This window comes from Convolutriloba macropyga, chromosome 15, assembly GCF_964194025.1.
Source record: "Convolutriloba macropyga chromosome 15, txConMacr16.3, whole genome shotgun sequence".
Taxonomy (NCBI): Eukaryota; Metazoa; Xenacoelomorpha; order Acoela; family Convolutidae; genus Convolutriloba; species Convolutriloba macropyga.
In genome coordinates, this window is record NC_134482.1 from 23,504,591 (window position 1) to 23,517,832 (window position 13,242).

At 31.4% G+C, this 13,242-nt stretch overlaps 1 protein-coding gene across 1 annotated transcript in view; it reads right to left on the minus strand.

Annotated features, from left to right (window-relative positions):
* Positions 1-9,328, minus strand: part of LOC142354121 (uncharacterized) — a 35,445-nt gene extending 26,117 nt beyond the window's left edge. Inside the window, exons 1-2 of the mRNA XM_075406390.1 lie at positions 9,305-9,328; positions 8,962-9,037 (exon numbers count right to left, since the gene is read on the minus strand). Of these exons, the coding sequence (XP_075262505.1) occupies positions 8,962-9,037; positions 9,305-9,328 (100 nt within the window). The remainder of the gene's footprint in view (positions 1-8,961; positions 9,038-9,304) is intronic.
* Positions 9,329-13,242: the final 3,914 nt, after the last annotated feature.

Sequence of the window (13,242 nt, forward strand, 5' to 3'; positions counted from 1 at the left end):
CACTGAATTTAGACAAAATTTTGATGTGCACGAAGAACGCACAAAAATTGAGATTTTACGTGCTTTTGAATGCAAGAATAATACACGAAAAGGTTTGAGCGCACAAAAAATTGGTGAACGCACGAATTTCTATTGACAGCACTAAAGTCTGGTCACCCTCACTTTCGAACGAAACAGGAATGCGCACAATTTTTGAAAGGACGAGATTCAAGACACAGGCAACTTTGAACGATCAAAAATCTGGTCGCAGGAAAATTCAAGAATTTTTACCTATGTAACTTTGAACGCACTAAAAAGTCTAGACCTAGGTAAATTTGAACGCACATTGTTCTGGACATAGGTATAAACTGAACTTACGAAAGTCTAGACACAGACTTTTGCGCACTAATATCCCAAAGTAGTGACCTCGAGCTCATCAAAGTTTATTGATTTGCGACAAAATTACAAGAAAAATTGAATTTACGGGTTGATTCAGCACTTTTTTTAGAGCGATCACTAAATTGAAAGCTTTTTATGTAGAAAATGTAAACACACTTCAGTTTAAAAGTTGCAAAACGTTGAATGCAAAAAAATTCGCCTTGTTTTGGACTATTTCACTTCTAGAATTATAGAACTTTGTTGAAGCTGCCAAAAATAACGCTTTGATGAGTGGGTTAATGTAACCCTTTTTAGCCGACATTTCAATGTGTCATTTTTTATATGTACCAACTACCGGGGCCGGAATTTACAACAATCTCCAATTTTTGCGTACTAATTTCTGATTTATGAAGATTTTAGTAGATGATGGTGAATTAAAAATCACGACCAGAACTACAAAATAACCAGCTATAAATTTTTAAAAGTTAGTGTCCAGTCTAACCAAGTTAGTGTCCAGTCAAAGATAATTTTTACTGAAATAAAAAGATAAGAAAGTAAACATGGCTGCAAACTATAAACTGTGGACTTCCTTTAGACTGCGGATTAACTTTGCTGAGACCTGTCAGCATTGAGACTCAGTCCCAGTGCAACAAAAAACAAAAAAAAAACATTTTTTACAAAAATTTTTGTGTCAAAGTCAACAAAAACATTGGTTGTCGCAGAAAATTCAGACAACAGCATATAATGACCTTTGAAAAAAATGCAACGCAAATGTAAAACAACGCTAAAAATTCAAGAGAAGAAATCACAACAAATCAATTGACCGCAGAAAATTGTTTAAATGAATCTTAAAACTGAAAAATCTTGATCTTTATCGAGAACTTGTTTTATTTAAAAAAACAGGTTGAGATCAAAAGAGCCGCGATATCTCTTCAGGGTGACTAAAACCCGTCCATATTGAAAGTGTTAACATAATTTTGTAAAAATTTTGAAAAATATTTAGAAAAAGTCCAAAAATATGAAAAAATGACTCTGAAATGTGAAATGTTTCAAAAGAATATTCAACCTTGATAACTCCTCGAAAAAGACAAAATTTTGGATCAAAATTTTTAATTTCAACCGCGCTGGATCAACCGACTGATAATGGTTTCATGTCTAATGATGGCTAATTATTGTTCGAATTCCTTCTAATTTTTAAAGTGAAGCGGCCACATTATGTTCGACAGACGTGCAAACTGGCGAAAACATTTGAATCATCCAAGATATTAGTTGAACAAGGCGGCTCGGTAATGTGCGATGGCACATAAGGTTCCGACCCCGCCCATCCACAATTTTGGCATAATTGTCTACCAAATGAGGAACAGATAGAAAAACCCAAAAATTATTTTTTGCGAATCCCAAAAAAGCCCAAGTCTTTTTCAAAAAATTCTGTATGAACGATAAGATAGCCTCCAAAGCAAATAACTCTGTGGAGTAAAAATTGATGCATTAGGTTGCTGTAATATGTCAATATTAAGAAAGCGAGTCAAGACGAACAGCAAAATCAAACAACAACAACAACAAACATTAATTACATCAAAAAATTTATGTCCCTCTTAAAACCTAAATTTAATAACAAAGTCAACATACCGTCAGATAAAACTAAAACTAAACAAAAATAACTTATAAATCACCAGAAAACATATGCGACCAGTCCATAAAAAGGTTCGGTAACAATTATACAAAAAAGAACAAAAACAGTAAATTAAAAAAATTAACTTATTTTTTTGAAACAGTTAACTTCAAAGTAATAAATACCATTAGGAATCAATTAATATTACCACAAATTAACGATTACCACTGTTTCTATAGAAGGGCATTAGGACCTGTCCTTATTCATTTTTTAAAGCGGCTAAAAAGAACAACAATGAACAAACAAAATTTCAATTAAAACTTGCCAGAAAACGCTGTCAAAACCGTCAAGCCAAATTTTGGCACTCAAAATATATTTGATTGCGCTTTCTTCAAACAGCTATAATGTAGTACGTGGCCATTCATTAGTAAGACTAGGTAACAAGTAGACAAAAAAGCGAAATGCTAAAGTATGTAAAACTTTTAATTTTTTTTTTTTCGAAACAAAATTACATTGAATGTCATGAAAGGCATTAATTACAAAAAGAGCTGTTTAAATAGGGTCGTTTATTCATGAAAGAGAAGCCCTCGAGATCTGTAATTATCCAGAATATTTCTTGCATATACAAAAAGAACGTGAAATATGACAAAAATCAAATTAATTTACTTTGTTTTTGTGAGAAACTGGTGTCGAAGCCAGTGAGGTCATAACAAATTCTTTAAAAAAAAGATTTTGGGACACCAATCCCTTTTATTCCCTTGACACCCATAATGTCAAATTTAACCTGTAATTAACTAACGAGATTAGGTAACAAAAAGAAACATATAAAAAACACAATTGCGAAGTTAAAAAGTTTTTTTTTTTAATTTTGGAAAACGATTGTTTTCAGAGTCATGAAAGCCATCAGCTATCTAATAATATCAGAATATTGGTTCTTCTATTTTTTCATGAAAAACCAGTGAAAACTCTCACTATACAGGAAATTTCATACGACCGAAACGACAAAGTATAAATGACAGTTAGAGACAAAATTAAAAAATTCAATTGATTTCTTCAAGAAAGAGGCGTCGAGGCCGTTAAAACGATGATGTATATCTTTCAGGATTTTAATATGTTCAATTGTGCCTTATTGTGAATGCTGATAAGGTGACATGAGAACTGTCAATAATGTGATAATGTGACAAAATTAGAAAACGTGAAAAACTGGCAAATATCAAAACAAACAAAAATCTGAAATCTTGTAGTGTCAAAGCCAGAAAACAATAACTTCAGGCTTAAAACTGCAACCGAGAACAAATTTTAAATTAGTAGAAAGAAGAAGCAGTCTTTATTTGCTGACACTAAGCTGGAAGTTGAACAAATTAAGAAAAAAAATAGAGGAAAACTAATTAAGCCATTATTTATTGAAAAGTCAATTATTTTTTAAAAAAGAAACGACCATAAACTTTCAACTGAAAAACTAAATGCATTAGCTTGGAGCTGCTTAGCAAGCAAATTGGTTGGATCTATCACTCCGGAGCTTTGATTTGATATGTTCTGTTCTTTATTATTAAAAAAAAAAAGTCTTTTTTTTTCTTTAAAAATAAGGCCGACTAATTTTTACCCGTTTTTTTGGATTGTAATAGTCCAAGAATGGCCCAAAACTAGCCCTGCTAATACTTATTGTCCGTTAGGAACAATTGATTTTTCGAATGTTGTAGATATAGATAATTTGTTAGTTAAAAACTCAAAGTAAATTCTGCATTTTTGATAATCAACTAGTAAAGTTAGCAAAAAACGGCAAATTTTTATCTACAGTGCACTCTCAGCGGACTCTGAAGTAGAAATAGCCCCCCTCTGAGTCTAAAAAGATTGTATGGGTGTTGTTTGGGGGTGTACTGTCGGCAAATTTAATCAAAGTGGACTAAAGTAGCTTATAGCTTATTTCGTGCTGTTTTTGATGAAAAAGGCTGAATTTTGAAATGTCTATCCAGATTTATTGACCAAAAAAATTAAATCAAAACAATCAACAATGCTTGTTCGTCTTCAAAAATAAAATCAACGACACTTTTTTTTAAAAATTTTAACAAATTTTAGCAAAATTGACGAAAAATTTGGCAAAAATTCCGGAAAAATGTGAATAAAAACAACGTGAATTCACTCTTCTTTTCTCAGAAGTTTAAACCTCGATAACTCCCTGTAGAAAACGAAAATGAAAAAAATCTTTTTAATTTCATATTCTACGGTGGACGAGCTTTCTAATGATACCAGTCGCAACTCTCTACGATGAATATATCGAGCGGCGAAAATTCACGGAACAAAAAAAACCCATTTGAGTATATAGTTCCTCCCCCCTCAAGAGGGTCGGAACAACTAGAAAATATTGTCGCTTGCTATTCAAAGTTGAGCCAAGTCAATGCAATGGTACTGCCAAGTCGAGCAATTTCATGATCCGTGGTACTCGATACCAGTCCGACATCATTAAAGCTGAATAAAATAGAAGATAATCATATTCATTTAAAATTGATTCTAGTGTATCATAATTCTTTTTCAGAAAAAAAGCACATTCCAGAAAGGCGTTTTTCCAAAGAATTTGGCCTAATTCGAATTGAACTTGTCATAAATGATTTTCCTGGATTTTTAATTTTTTAGAATTGGCTAATCGTGGAGAACAGTGTAATTTTATGAAGCGAAAAACCAGGAAAGTGTAACAAAATTATGTTGGAAATGTACAACAAGAAAACAAGGAGGCTCGGTAATATGCGTTCGCACATAATGATCCAGCTCAGCTCATCCACATTCTTGATTTAACTGGCTACCAAATGAGGAGGAGAGAAAACTTTCAAAAACAAACAAATCGTTCAACAAACCTTTAAGGGAATAAAACAATGCCATTTTATAGGGCCGATGAACCTTAGGGCCGTTGTTAACAGACTATTAGAAAAGACAATGAAAAAAATCAAATAACAAACAATAATAACGACCAAAATTCGATGTCTATTTAAGAAAAAAGATTTCAAAAAATCAAATTTTCATCAGATGAAACCTAGACAACACAAATCATCCTATACTTCATTAGAAAAGATATGGGGCTTGTCCTCAATGCGACTGGGTCCTCAATACGTTCCTATATTTGAAAACAATTGATATCAAAGTTATTCAAATTATTATATTTAAAATGAAATCACTAATATGTTCATTTATGTCTCCACTGGAAGCAATTGAGACATGTCATTGTCCAATTTATGTAACAATGTCATAAAATCAAGGACAAATACCGGCAAAATGTTTTTAAAAGCGCTTACATATATTAAAAACACGTAGTAACAAAGCCGAGAAAGAATTGGTCGAAACTAAAACCGTTGTAATAGCTCACTTGAAATGGTTTGTGACTTTCTTTAAAAATTGGCCGAAGCTACGAACTGACCAAAAAAGAATTTTTAAAAATGTGAAAGCTCCAAATTGTTCTTGAAAACAAATACTTATAAAATATAAAACAGACATACGATTGCACTAAAAAAGCTCTATCTAGCACCACCTCAAGAAGCCAGTTGCGCCCTTTATTACTCAGGCTAAGTCACAAGACAACAAAATGATAACAGATACATGGCAGAAGCCAAGACATCGCAAACGAATTTACGACATCGCGGAGCTAAAGAACTATAATTATAAGACGTTATCGGCAAAACTGGTAAATCATCATGTACTCCTCATCTGAAAATCAACGATCTTCCTCATAAAATTACTACGTCAACGTGACAAAAAAACTCGGAAATTAACCGCATAGTAAACTCGAAAATTTCTCATAAAATTAAATGGTCCAAGCCATCAGTCAACACAAAAACAACATAATGTTTCAATTACCTAAAGTAGTCCAGAGCTCCTATTAATGAGGTTCAGTTACAAGATGAAAGAAGTGGGAGCAAAAATGAGACAGTTGAAATTATCTTTCATTCAAAGTTCATTTGAAATTCATTCAAACAATTTGCTATAAACTGAAATCGTTAAATAAGTTCAAAAATACGTCTTAGGGAAGAAGTTGAGACCTATTGTTACAAGATATATGTCGTGACTGTTCAAAAAGAAAGACAAACACCGTCAAAAAGACTATAAAAAAATTTGCGAGAGGTTTCTGTCTCGGCCCATAAAAGCACAAACTATTAAACAAAAACAACGAACATATTGAGTTTCGTCATTTTTCAACGCTGTGCTTTTCTCCAACTTTGTATTTTTTCAATTAGATAACACTGCATTTCTTCAATTTTGCTAATGGGATATGTGTTATTTTGATGAGGAGACAAAAAGAACCTATAAAATGAGCACTTAATATCAAAAAGAGTTGAAAACCTTTAGTATCAAAACCAAGAAACTAATAGTTAATTATATAACCGTGACAAACATTAGCTAACAACCTACAGGAAATTGGCTTTGGGCCTGTCCTCACTTAGGTAACGCCAAAAATTTGAACGAATTAAGATGATATAGTGGCAAAATCCAAAAACTCACCAAAAAAAATATATTCAAAGTCATAAGAGACAATAGAAAACAACTGAAATTATTGTCTAGATCCCCTATAGCTTTTAGAGAAACAAATTGGATTTTTGATTTGTGCGACTAAGTCATTGAACTACAAAACAAATTTTACGAAGACATTTGCTCTAAGCCATAAAAACCATCAGCTTAACTCTGAAACTAATATATATATATATATATATATATATATATATATATATATGTATATATATATATATATATATATATATATATATATATGTGTGTGTATAGATATATATGAATATATATATATATATATATATATATATATATATATTCGTTGGTCATTGTTTTTTTTAAGTATTACCTGTCAATAACTGAGCCCTGATTTGGAATTCTTGTTAATAGTTAACATAAAAAACTACAAATCGTTTAATATTTTGAAAAAAAAGCCGCGCTCAAAAAAATCAGAAATGTTTTTCTTCTAAGGATCCATGATGAGATGAAGATCAGTTCTGATAATTCGTTGCGTCTAACAAAACACTAAGTCTATCAAATGGTTGCAAAAAACAACAATTTTTAAACCAAGTTTTTCAGTATACAAAAAAAGCTTTTTGGATAATTATCGAGTTTGTATCTGAAAAAAAACTGGCTAAATTGCAATTCTAGAAGCTCGTTAAGCCCTCGGGAGTTTAACTAGCTCATTTTTGAGCTTACAAAGAGTATGTTTTTTAGGCGTCTACGTCCAGTAAATTTTTCTAGTCTTAAAACTCGACGCCCTCCTCTTTTTTTGGGATTACACAAAAAACACTAACGTGAACAGTTTTAACAAATTTTAGCAAAATTGACAAATATTGCGATAAATTGGGGAAAATTTGAGAGCGTCGTCATTCGGCCGAATGTTCACATTAAATCTTCATAACTCACTTTTAAAAGTTTTAAAATCTTTTTAATTACATATTCTACGCTGGACGGGCTTTCTGATGTTACCACTCAGAACTCTCAACAATGATTATATCGATCAGCCAAAATTTACTGAACATAAAAAGCCATTTGAGTTTATAGTTCCTCCCCCCACTAAAGTGGGTCGGGAAAACTAATCGAAAATGACTGAATGCTGTAGAAATGTTCATTAATGTGGACAATGGAAAAAATATAGTTGGTCAAAAACAGACCACTTCAGTGCGCATTTTTGAAGGAGGCTTTTTCATCAGTTGTTTGTGATAAGTGGATCATCTTCATTTTTTGTCTGGATTGTTTTTGTCCAGATTAGTCTGATATTTAGTGCTCGATGACTTCATCCTGGTAGAATTATTTGCTATCGGAGAGAGAAAAAGTCAATATTGCAGCCAAAAAATCAACTCGCAAATTTTACAACTGTGCACAATTTTCTTTACAAAAGGGTTTTCTCAATTTCTTTTTTTGTCACTATGGTTTCCTTTCAACTTGGAGGATCAACAAAATAGCCAAGTAATCCTTTAGACAGACATAGTGATGTGTATATGGTACCTTCAGTGGTAATAGAGGAAATAGTATGACAACTTATGTTGTTCATTATTGATATAATTTTGATATCAATAATAAAATTCGCTACAATCACAGTTTTAGCAACATAATTTTTCGTATTCTCTCCTATCTTACCGCTGCAGGTATCATATGCACATTACTAGAGATACTCATATTCATTTTCAAGACATCAAAATGAAAATCTCATATTTATTGCAAAAATAACTAATTGATGCAAATACGATACTCGAGTGACGATTAATTGAATATTTTCTCCCTTTATTCACGACGGCAGACTCCATTGTAGGGATCCGGTACAATTGACAAAAACACCCTTCAGGTTATTTTCTACTATCAATTGTCTCACAATTCAAAGGAACCCATTTCCCTATGAAACTTCGATTCAGAAAAATAGCGCTTCCAGACAAATAAGAACCGCCTTTTGATTGTCTATTTTAAGCAATGCATAGTTTGCATATACCTTTTTAGTAGGGTCAATTCCGCTTTTAGAAATAAGTGTCTCAGATAATAGAATTTCACTTGATACCTTAGCAGACTAGCGCTCAGTTGCCAAAAAATATTCTCTGCAAAATCGCTTTTGGTGATTCTGAACTTCAGAACCATTTTGTGATATCAGAACTGAATCATAGCTGATCATTCCAATTTCATTGCTTCCACAGAATATTTTCTAGCAATACACACAAAACGCACCGCCCATAATTTCAGCCATGTATTAGCTATTTAGTAATGGTAGTAATGATTTCATACAAAAACTTTTTAACAAATAATGTGGAGGCTGTGCTGAATCTTACTAGCCATAGCAATATTATAAAACAGATTTTTTCAGCCGGCTGTCTTTCATAGATCACCAGTAGTTGTCTGTTCTTCCGAGGAATATTTCTTCCGAGGTTTATATGAACCAGCCATGAATTAATCCTAAAGAAACTGACCCCGACTATGATTCAGTACTGATCATTAGAGTAAATCTTATTATCTATTTTGTGTTAGCTTACCAAATAATGATGGAACAACAAATACAGGTAACATCTCTTCTCTGTTCACAAGTTTCAATTGATGTTTGTTCTGTCGCTGTAAAATATCAATGAAAAAGATAACGCGAAACTACACAACCACCTGTTCTGAGATAAATAGATGAATATTAAAAACTAAAGTGATCCGCTAAAACTGAAACTGCGAAAACAAGCTTTGATCAATGATCTAAAGTAAAAATACATTTAAGTGATATCGATAATTGATTTTAACTGACTTTAGTCTGAAAGACTAAGACTGCCTCACTTTTGAATTGAATTGAGGCTAGAAATTTAAATGATGATTGGGGTGTGAGATAAAAGTAACCTCTTTCCACACCACTGTGATCATTAACAAGATGTTTCCTGCAACTCAAGTTTTGTAGTCTGGAAAAACAAATTTGCACAAATTCTAGACAACGGCTCTAAAATGTTCTGATAAAAGCAATTTTCTATCTTTGAAGATGTTTTTAAGGCCTGAAAGCTGGTCTCATCATTAGAGACACAAGTGTCATCCCAGTTCAATTTGTTTAGACAACCCTACATAGGAAATATCAGTTTTATACGCATCAAAACTGCAGATTTTCTCGGTTGAGTAAGACAAAAACGTCAAAAACACTGACAACACGACCGACAATTTAAACGTACGAAATGAATGGTATGTTTTGTTTCAAACCAAAAGAAATTTTGAGAAAACAACTGATTCACAAATTTTCTAAAAATCAGTTCAAAACTCTGCGAATGTGAATTAATGAAATAATTATTTGTCAATGTTCAGCAAGTCAGCTAAATATACAACTTTAAAGAGAAAAAATTATTTGATAATGTTGTTCTGTTAATGAGCTTGGGAACAAAATTCATTAAAAATGCACACCGTTTCACATCGTTTGTAAAATGCCCAATTGTTCATCTAAGAAGCTCCTATTCAAAAGGCGGCAACGAAGAAAGGCAAACCATGTACTCCTGAAAAATCAATACAATGTTGGTAATGTGTATATGGTGACCTCCGCACCATTGAGCCGAGCTACAGTCACCATATACACATTACTCCATTTCCCTTTGTGTTTTCCACTATATTTCCATTTTTCCGCACAAATAAAAATCTATCATTTTTTGACTAAATTTACTAAATTTGCTATTATTAATTGTAAAACCTAAATTCACCATTACTATCTCTAACACCTTTATCATCAAATGTATCAATAGCTATTTTATATTGTTCTTTAGTTTCTAAATTATGTTTATTACTATCAATTGTATAATTGGTTACATACTTAGTTTTACCTTCATATATAGCATTAAGATAATCTTCCAAAATAATTTGGTTTCTAATAGTAGCTTTAGTTATTCCTTTCAACTTCTTTTCTTCTTCTCCTTTAACTGTATTAAAACAATTAGCTTTAAGGAAACAAGTTTCTATAATAGTATCTTTAGGTATTTCATCTTTCATCTTACCCAACTCATTATTATGTAAAATATCTTTTATCTTATTCATTTCAGTTTCTATATTACTATCTAAAGGAACATTTATGTTTATAAATATACTATCTGTATCTGTGTAATGATAACTACAATCTAATTCTTTTTCAAAGTAATCATATATGGCTTTTTACATATATAGCTTAGCTTTTTCTAATATAACAAAAACCTATATAATTGAACTTATCTAATTTTACATTACCTCTAGTTTTATGTACAGCTACTAATTCATTGTCGAATTCCACAGCATATTTAAAACTAATTTTTTCTACTAATTTTATATTCCTATCTACATCATTAACTAACTCTATATCTTGTCTATTATATACATCCTCTATTGTTTTTCTATAGAAGGCATTATTCATCAGTCTAAAGAATGTATCTCCAAATTTATCACCTTTAGCTTTAGCTTCTTTTCTTTTCCGTATATTAAACTCAATATTGGGCTTTAACCATTCTCTCTTACTATATTTTAACTTTTGCTTAATTGTAATATCTTCTAATTTCAAACCATGATCTAAATACCAATCTAACATCTCTCCATCTATTACATAATCTACCTTATCTGTTAATTTTAGCATTAACTTCTCATTAGGTTTATATCCTTTCTTTTTATTTACATTTTGATAATCTTTAAATTGATCTACAAATGCTTTTGTTTTCTCAGGGAAGAATGGATACTTATTTGTTTTCTGTTTCAACTCATCACTATACTTAACATCAATGGTGTAGATATAACCTGTGTAAGAGCTAGATCTAGTGTAGCCCAATTCCTCTGCGAACGAGCTCTGCTCGTGGCAAGCCAAGCCAGTTCCTGGATCATATACTTTAATCTCACCAGTAGGTAAAGCTTGAACCATAGCAGAAGCATATAATGAGTTGAAGTCTAAATAATTTAGATAATTCTCTTTCCCTGTATACTCAGGATCTATACCTTTATTCATAAATTTTACATGACAATCACCTAATACTGAAGCTAACCCACCTCTAATACCATGTTGTATTGTATCATAATATTAACTGTATTTTCTTTATAATACTTAAGTCTAACATTAGTATATTTCAACCCACACAACGAGGTTAAACCAGGAGTAGAATATGTGTAACATGGATCTATTTCATAGTATTCTAAACAAATAGCTCTAAATTTCTCAAATACGTCAACTGATAACAATACATCTGTTTTAGGATATAACATCATATAATCCTTTATTGTCTCACATTTAGTATCTTTCCAACAATCGAATGCTTGCTTATTTTCTTTATCTGTAATACCACTTTGTTTCGACTTAGAATAGCATGTTTCCTTAGTCGGTAATGTTGTTTCATGTAGTAGTTTATCTATACTATCGAACCATTTATATGGGAATATACCTTTACGTCTTTCTAAGCCACAATTATTTAATGTTATACATTCTTCATTACTCAATGTTTTAATTATAGCGTTTAAGCTAAGTGGATGGAAGAACTTAAACATATCTAATGCTTTAGCATAACCCATAGCAATACTTGTATAATTCTCATCAGTTTTAGTTAATACTTAATAAATAGGTGATTATCATAATTAGAAGAAATAAATGCATATATTGGTGCGAATGAATTGGCATTGCCACCGCTTCGCGGATTCTTAGCTTTGAGGTTACATTTGTTGTGAGCATATCCTCTAAATTTACCATTTAGATGATCATGATCTCTAACGAGGTCTTCATCCAAGTTCTCATTACAATAATAATATCTACTATATAACCGGTGAAACCGCTTCGCGGATGGAGTAATAGTCTCTTCTTTCAATGGAATATTTATACTAAATATATCTTTAAATAATTTATTATAATGATCTATTCTATCCACAAACCAATCAACTACTTTATCACAACAGTTACATTCATACTTATCTTCTAATATATCAGGATAGTCACTTTTTATATATAAACCACAAGCAAGAGGTAAGTGTTTACCATCTTTTATCATGCATTCAAAATCCTAATACATAGCAAATGGTACTCTGTTTTTATAATGTAACTTATCAAACTCTAGGTGATCATCTTTATGGAATTTTCTTCTACCTATATGTTTCTGTGTATTACATAAATCCAAATGTTTATTTAATGCATCTTCTGTTCTAAACGATACACAACATTTTAGACATGGATAACATTTATTATGATTAGATGATGTTCTTAATAGGAATGATACATCTTTACATAGGAAGTAATGATTATCCCAGTATAATGTGTTACATCCTTTATGATCATTATGATTAATTAATACTGGATTAATAGTTTTATTTTTATATAGATTGAACACATTAAATAATACTTTATCTTGATTAAGTTCTTGTATTTTCTTTAAGTGATAATAATCATATGGGGGTGTAACTCCTATTGGTAATTTTATCTCATTAATATATTCTGGTTTATTATAATTACTAATTCTACTGGGAATATGTGGCGCAGGATGTAGATAAGCAATTAGACACCATAGCAAACATTTATTATCAGTATTATGTATATCAAGTAAATATCTCAATGTGAATGGTAACTCAGTATCACATCCACCACTAGGATAAAACCTATGTATACACATTGTTCTTTTGATAAATGTTTGCAAACTCCATCCAGATTGATTCATTTCTTGTTCCTGCATTCTTGTCTCTAGTTTCCCGTTCAATAAATCCAAGTCATGTGCACCATTATATTGCCTAGTCATTAACCTAAAGGTGAATTCGTTTTCTTCTAACTTATCATCCGTAGGTTTTGTATACTTAATATGGGGATGTATGTCATG